The sequence below is a fragment of the Mollisia scopiformis genome (genome assembly GCF_001500285.1).
Source record: "Mollisia scopiformis unplaced genomic scaffold LY89scaffold_10, whole genome shotgun sequence".
Lineage (NCBI taxonomy): Eukaryota > Fungi > Ascomycota > Leotiomycetes > Helotiales > Mollisiaceae > Mollisia > Mollisia scopiformis.
Window position 1 is genome coordinate 1535663 of NW_017263590.1, and position 7830 is coordinate 1543492.

Sequence of the window (7830 nt, forward strand, 5' to 3'; positions counted from 1 at the left end):
GCGCGCTTGAATCTCACACAACTTCGAGCTCAATAACCCAAATATACAGTATCTTGGATTTCTTCGACCACGTCCCTCATTATGCTGGAGAGTTTGCACATCCTAGCTCTATTGTCGCTGCATCCATGAGTGACAGAACTGATCTCCTTCGAGCAGAAGGAGCTTTAAGCTTCGACTTGGCGCTATGTCGACACCATTGACGAACATCAGGGTCTTCGTGCAGTGGTCGGAGCAGACCGTGTTCGCCGGCGAGGAGATTGAATGCCAAATCACCTTCAAGAATATCGCCGACACGCCTTCGCATCCACGAGCATTCTTGCATCCTCAAGCCGCCAATGGTTTCGTCACCGGCGAGAGATCGGATAGACAGCGGAAGCCACTACCCCAGAGAAAGAGCAATTCAGCAATAAGCTCACGCGGCACACCAACGACTCGAGGGCATCGTACTACATTATCGTTGAGCACCCCAAGCGTTTCTGCTAGGTCACAGCCTCCTCCCACACCATGGAATACAGCTACCCAGAAGGTTTCAAAAGAAGGGCACACACATAAACGTTCAGTATCCATTATCTCTATTGGGCAAAGCGAATCTGGAGTGGAGGACATCAACAGCCACGGCAGCTTAGTTGAAAGACCAAGGGGCCCATCAAAGGGGCACGGCCGCTCTGCGAGTCTGCAGATTGTGCCACGCAGGAATGGAGTCAATGGAGGGCCGCCATCAGGTACCTGCCCACTGCAATCAATCACCATGAGCTCTAGCTGATATTATACAGCACCAATAAATCAACGGTCGTCCACACACCCTTCACCTCTCAACTTTTCCTTCTCTCCAGCTGGCCAAGATGTTGAATTGCCCGAGAGGCTATCTAGGAGGCGGAGTGGAGTAGCGACGGCTCCTGGGACACCTTCTGCGCTCCGCAAAGGGTCTGCATCATTCTCTCAAAGCTTTAAGTTTCCAGCGACCGCAATAGGTACCGCAGATTCAAGATCAGTGGACCACTTCGTTAGAGAAGGTGAATCTCATTATGTTCAGGAAAGTCCTCGGCTACTGTCTCCGAGATCTAGGGATGCTGTGTCTATCATGCCAGTCATATCGGACCAAGCAGCACGCGTATTATCTCCTGCTAGTGTCGCGGGCACGCCTCGAAGCAGCGGCGAGTTTTACTCGCTCAGCAACAATTCAACAGAGACGTTAGCATCCGAATATGTTCCCCAGCAATCTGGCCGATTACCCTCATACGGGGGCCATTCAAGAAGACCATCAAACATATCGCCCGTCAACCACCATAGACCACCCGAGACACTTATGATGGGCTATGCGCAAATACATGGGTCTTTCGTTCTAGATGCTTCTCTGATCAACCAAGCACCTTTTGATGAGGTGAAACGGAAAGGAGCTGTTGGCGGTCAAGGTGGTGGCGTCATTGGGGTCGAGAGCCATAAACGCGACAGTGGACTACTCCGCAGTTTTGGATGGGGCAATATTGGGGAATCGCTCGGCGGATTACTTGGCGGTGGTGAACTCAGCAGTATCAAAGACATGAGAGGTATCGCTAGCTCGCGGTCGATACCACTCTTATCCACACCACAGTCTATCCTCTTTGTAGATTTACGCCTCGGTCCTGGGGAGAGCCGGTGCTTCAAATACTCCTTCAAGCTGCCTAGAGGTCTACCCCCCAGTCATCGCGGTAAAGCCATTAAGATATCGTATAAGCTGGTGATTGGCACGCAACGTCCTGGTGGTGCCAGGGAGCAACAAGTCAAGTCGGTAGAAGTTCCCTTTCGCATATTAGGGAGTGTGAACACACATGGCGAGCTCCTAGGCCATGATCTATTATCTCCATATATTATTCTTCGCGATCAGGCCAAAGTTAAATCTATCGAGGCTCCTAAGCAAGCTAGCCAGGATGCCTCTATAGAGTTACACAATAATTCTGCAGCAAAACCAAACGAATCAACTGTGGACGACTTTCTCTCTTACGTGGATGACTTATTATCCAGACCACGGCAGAATTCCAGTCTCGGTCTTCTTTCACCCACAGAAGCTCCCAGGTCTCGCCGACAATCAACTATCGAGGAGCCTGGCACGGTAAAGGAGGCTATAGACATGGCAATCTTACGAAGCAATAATGCGACGGAGTCTCAACAAAGTGCTAACAGATTCGACATTGCTCGTGGAGGGAAACGCGTTGCCGTGGTCATGCTTGCGAGACCGGCTTACCGGCTTGGTGAGGCCATCACTGCAGCTATTGACTTCACGGATGCCGAAATCCCTTGCTATGCCATCCATGTGGCGCTTGAAACATCAGAGAAAGTAGACAACTCGATTGCCTTGCGGTCAGAGGCAAGCATCCTCCGAGTTACCCGCAAAGCTTATGTCTCTCATTCCGAGTCGACGTTGTTTGCACGACGAGTTGTCTTTTGCCCCACTATACCGATTACAGCTACGCCTGAATTTATAACAAGTGGTGTCAGTCTCGAGTGGAGAATTCGCATAGAATTCGTTACACCTCGCTTGGCTGGGGGGGAAACAGACGCAGATCACGCAGATCTTTTAGACGAAGTATCTAGGGACGACCGAGGAGTCGTCTTGGCAGCGGCAGAGGCGCTAGACTGCGAGAGTTTTGAAGTAGCAGTTCCTCTCAGGGTATATGGCGCTCTTGCAGGAAATCCAGAGCGAGATGATAGTCCATCGGATGGACTTGTTGTATAGGCAAGCGCGATCATTTGGCATTTCAGCGGCGTTTAGCGGATAAACTTGCATATCAAAATGTAAATCACTTACGAACCAGCCGAATAAATTTCGACTGCGAGCACCCTGCACTTTCCAGTCAACATCACCCACGCGACATTCACACAATGGTCTCAGCATGGTAGCACGATATTTTATTTGTCTCTAGGTATCTTGTGATTACTCGGACACAAAAGTACATTGCAAGGTATATCTGTCTTCACAGAGATAGACCGGCGTCGCTGCAACAAGTTAGTACTTACTATTCTCTAATACGTTTCTCGAGAATGCAATACAGCAGGATCAACAACTAGCGAGAATGAAAAAGAAAAGAGTTTGCTACGTACAGCACCGAGTTTGTGCCCGTGGTTGAGGCGCTACCAACATTAGCACCTGGGAGTTTTGAGAGGGACATGAGCTCTGCAAGACGAGAGCTGTCTCGGGAGCTGAGACATTCTTGCAACCGAATAACGTCTACTTGCTACACCAAAGCCAGCTCCCAGCTCTTGAGCTCCCACGGAGAAACATAACTTGGGATGGGATTTTAGGGGCGTACCTGTTTGCCAAAAAGAGTATTTGCTGGGCAACATCCTCGAATTCAATTAGTAGTCATCGTCGCAACGCAGCCGGGGAGATTTACTTCTACGCTAGCAACTCTCTTCAGCGGGCTCTTTCCAATGGCTGTCTCAACCTTGGATGCAGGAAATTGCAGCCCCCAGTCCTAAAGGGGCCGTTAGCCAGGCTTTTTCGGTCCGAAAGGAGACTCACCGTCAACAGGATGCCAGGGGATACAGAGTTCACCCGAACGGGTCCCGCGATCAAAGCCAGCGACTTCACTAGATGTATTTGGGCCTTTGTAGCAGACAATAAGTTTAGAGCAAATTCATCGATTTCTTTTCACTTACTGCTTTTGTTACCGAGTAAGCCTTTCCGACTCTACGTGTCAGTGAAAAAAGTAGTAAAGAGCACCCGGGTCGTGTGGGGTCTCACCACAGAACTGCCACTGGGCTTGACTCCTGCCAGAGAAGCAGTAGTAATGAATGAGCCTCCTGAGGCTTCGAGATGCTTCCTTGCGGCGTGGAAAAGGAAGAGATGCGACTTGACGTTCATGTTGAAACACTGTGAAGCGATCAGGAACAATACATAACATTAGGCAAGGAGAGTTGGAATGTTCACCTTATCCCAGTCACTCTCGTCCACGTTGTCGTCTAGATCATTAAAATTCCTCATTCTAGTCCAGCCTTGGTTCGAGACGACCAGATCGAGCCTTCCCATCTTATGGACAGTCTCTTCAACCAACCGCGAGAGCTCGGTACGTTGAGAAACATCAGCCATGATTGCAAGGACTCGAGATTCTTTGTCTACAGCTGCCTCGCCTGATTTGCTTTGCAGAGCCTTCAGTTCTTCAAGCAGTTTTTCGGCTTTGTCTTTGCTGGAGAGGTAATTGATGACAACCCTTACTCCACTCCGGGCCAGTGCCTTAGCCGTAGCCGCACCTAACCCGGCACTGCTTGCCGTAATCTGGTAGACAATAGAATCAGTCTGTGCGGAGCTTCTATGTATAAGAGACAACCATGAGAAGGGAAAAGAGGATAACAAAAGCCGCGAGGAGTTACCCCGCACTAGCGACCTGAACAGCAATGCAATTGAACGTACCAAGGCCACCGACTCACCAGACAACTTATACGGTTCTGACATCTCAAGGGGAAGTTCTATTTTTACAAAATTGATTTGCCGATTGTGAAGACAATATGTGATTATATATGAAAGATGGTTGGGGCTCTCTTCTCTTCCGAAGTGGGGAGAACCGAGGCTAGCACACTCCACTCGAGTGGTGCCGAACGCAATCCCGACCCGGTCAAATGATTAGCCCCATCAATTTCTCATAGCCTTCTGGTACAATTTGTGCTCATACTTCATTGATCGCGATGTTGTTGTTGCACTAAGAGTGGTAAGCGAGAACTCTTCCTGCGCGATGATTATCATGTACGGAGGATTTCATTTCCTCCTCATCTTCTCGGGATTTACACAACTCCTGCATGCAGTTTACCCTACGCTGGAATACCCCTCGTCGGCCAGTGTCGTATGGTCCCTCTGCGGAAGTATAATTCCTTATCTGAATTATTATTACCCTTGCTTGTCCAAGACTCGATAAGCTATTTTACCTTTCTTGATTAAGCAGGTCGCAAACATAGCCTAGCTACTCGCATATGATCATCGTGAATGATGATGCATGATAGATTTCTTGGACGGCAGTATTTGCCGGAAAGCAGACTCCCACGTTGTTCATAAAAGACCTTGTTCCGTGATGGGGTTGCAGTTTTCAGTCTTGAGCACAGCTCTGAATCTGCACAGGAGAGATTCTTGTCGACATGCAACTCCAGACGCTCATATTTGTCCTGCTCACGGTGGGTGTACGAGCGTCCCCAACCGTGACCTCCCCTTACGATGCCGCCACTGCATGTGCGGTTGTATCGAGTAGCGCTTCTGCGTTCCTGGCAATATCGCCCAAAGGAAAGTTAAGCCGCCACTCCGGTTGGATTTACTCTAATGTCGCTCAGCAACTCCGACAGTAGAGGCTCAGTTGGGGTATGATTGTCTGGCATCTGTACCGCTGCATGCACAACGAGCCAAAGACCTGGTGGAAGCTATGCTCCCATTTGTTCAATGGCAAACTACGATTGAATACCTCAAATCCCCACCAGAGGGCTATACCGAACCAGCAGTGGATCTTCCGTCAGGCTTTGCTGCTGTTATTGCAAACATTTCTTCCGGCGTCTACCAAACTGAATACGAATTTCAGGTTCAGCTCTGGAAGGTGGTCAACTCAGCACACGATGGCCATTTTAGATTTCTACCCGACCTATTGTAAGTATGTAGCTTCCAAACGGAGGAAATTCCACTGAGAAGACAGGTCCAAGGCAATAGCATTCAGAAGGCCATTTCCCCTGGTGTCTGTCAGTTTCGATGGAATTTCGTCTCCAAAGGTATACTCCTACTATGACGTGATTGCGTCACAAAGCTCAGGTATTGTCCCCTCCGCGCTTGCTAGCATAGAGGGGGATGAAGCTTCGGAGTATATCGAAAAATTGTCACAACTTGGTGCACTGAATGACCCGGACGCTTCGTATAACTCTATGTTTTTCAGCCCCGCGTTTGCGGTAAGTATTACCGCGTCTCTATCTATTTCCTGGTGAGTACCAATAAACAAATGCTGATTGGTGGGCCATGTAGGCTGAGTCTCCGGGCTGGCAGGGTACAAATCACTTTTCTGTCAACTTAATGACCTACAGAAGGCTGAAGATGCTGAAGAACCACAGGCTATTTCGCGGGCTCGGGGAGATTCTCATGGATCTACCCTGGACCGAACACGACAATCACTTTCGCGAACGGGACAGCTTTCACGGTGTTTAACAAGGCCGCTGTCATTGGTGACTTTTCTGGAGTTACAGATGGAAATTCGTTCTATCAGAAATTCTGTATGGGGACACCAACAACGACTGTAAACTCGACAACAACATCGGTAGCGACCCCTTCTACCACGTCTTCAGCCACCTCTACGGCGGTTGTATCAGCCATTGGTTATCCATTGCCCGTTGTCATTAGTTCTGACCAGCAAGTTTCAGGATACTATCTCCCAAATTCTACTGTGGCAGTTCTGTCCATGATTAGTTTTGACCCGACTGTTCCTATCCAATTCCAGCAGGTCGTGCAGAAATTCCTGGCCTCTGCTAAAGCAGACGGGAAAAAAAAACTCATTGTCGACTTGGCTGCCAATGGCGGCGGTCTGATCCTGCAAGGTTACGATACTTTTAGAATGCTATTTCCTCAAATAGTGCAAGATGGGAATACCCGCTTTAGAGACACTCCGGAATTTATGGCACTTGCTCAGACTATCTCAAGCGGGCTTCCGCCCGGGTTTGACCCATATACTTCGGACGATGACCTCTTAATCAGTGCGTGGGAAACAGTCCCAAACTACAGGTTCGATTACAACATCATGAATGAGCCATTCTCCAGCTTCAACGAGAAGTTTGCGCCACACCAGTATTACGGTGATAATTTCACCAACATCATTCGATGGAACCTCAATGATAATTTGACAACTAGTAAGATGCAAGAACGAACAACGAGGGATCTGCTCACAGTTTTGCAGTCAATGAGACTTACGGCATGGGCGAATATATCACGGGCTATGGACCGAGAGCAAATTTTACTCAGCCGTTCGCGGCCGATGACATTGTAATGATCTATGACGGTTACTGCGCTTCAACATGCACCATATTCAGCGAGTTTATGCGAACCCAGGCTAGCGTCAAGTCAATAGCTTATGGTGGACGTCCTAACACCAACACTTCCACCCCACTAATCCAAGCTATTGGGGGCGTCAAAGGGACGAACAACTACGGCTACAGTTATATAAGCTCTCTAGCCAGTGCAGCACTTGAACTGAATCCCACCACAATCCAAAGTGCTTTTCTGAGGCCCCTAACCAACATGCTTCCCTACGAGCGAAGTACAGGCAAGTTTCTGCGGCTCTGCCAACAGTCAAGAACGAGGACAAAACTAAAAAGTAACAGATACTTCGATCAATGTCCGGGACAACATTCTTCCTGGCAATCTAGGCGACGGCACACCTGCACAATTCATTTATGAGCCCGCTGACTGTAGGTTGTTCTACACCCCAGCTATGATGGCCAATGTGACTGCAATTTGGTGAGTTGAACTCTCGAGCAAATTCTATATCTCGGATTATGCTCCAATATTCGGTTCGGTCACTCTGCTACCATATTTATGTGGACTTTTTTGTATTATAACATTGCTGAACGTGCTAACTCTGGCCATGTAGGGAAGCTGCTGCACTGGCCGCGTGGGGAGGCGGAAATTGCAATGCCGGTAGCTTGCCCTCCTCGAATATCAGCTCTCGTAGAGGACTAGGCTCGAGAGAGGAGGCGATGAGAGTCACTGAGGTTGTGGATATCCATTTATCGACTCCATTAAGGAGCGAAGAATGGGTAGCCAAATTCGCTATGAGCTTCCCTAAATGAAGCCATAGTAGGGTTGTTTAGAGAGTTCAAAACCGGAAACGTTTAGTATAC

The 7830-nt window shown here is 48.8% G+C and overlaps 3 protein-coding genes across 3 annotated transcripts; 2 read left to right on the plus strand and 1 right to left on the minus strand.

Annotated features, from left to right (window-relative positions):
• Window positions 1–184: 184 nt before the first annotated feature.
• On the plus strand, window positions 185–2713 carry LY89DRAFT_668592 (Rgp1-domain-containing protein; the record flags this gene model as incomplete). Its single annotated transcript, XM_018213046.1, has 2 exons — window positions 185–722; window positions 774–2713. 2 exons carry the CDS (start codon window positions 185–187, stop codon window positions 2711–2713), a joined length of 2478 nt encoding a protein of 825 aa, XP_018072803.1.
• Window positions 2714–2832: 119 nt separating this feature from the next.
• On the minus strand, window positions 2833–4567 carry LY89DRAFT_49347 (NAD(P)-binding protein). The gene is made up of 9 exons (XM_018207913.1): window positions 4388–4567; window positions 3908–4252; window positions 3725–3850; window positions 3637–3657; window positions 3500–3583; window positions 3372–3452; window positions 3288–3322; window positions 3079–3108; window positions 2833–2973 (listed from the first exon to the last, which is right to left on the minus strand). The coding sequence occupies exons 1-9, from the start codon at window positions 4427–4429 to the stop codon at window positions 2952–2954; spliced, it is 786 nt and encodes a 261-aa protein (XP_018072804.1). The 5' UTR covers window positions 4430–4567; the 3' UTR covers window positions 2833–2951.
• A 182-nt stretch (window positions 4568–4749) lies between these two features.
• LY89DRAFT_615243 (uncharacterized protein) lies at window positions 4750–7830 on the plus strand. The gene is made up of 8 exons (XM_018210718.1): window positions 4750–5245; window positions 5293–5599; window positions 5646–5892; window positions 5966–5987; window positions 6052–6840; window positions 6888–7253; window positions 7312–7447; window positions 7581–7830. Exons 1-8 carry the CDS (start codon window positions 5104–5106, stop codon window positions 7777–7779), a joined length of 2208 nt encoding a protein of 735 aa, XP_018072805.1. The 5' UTR covers window positions 4750–5103; the 3' UTR covers window positions 7780–7830.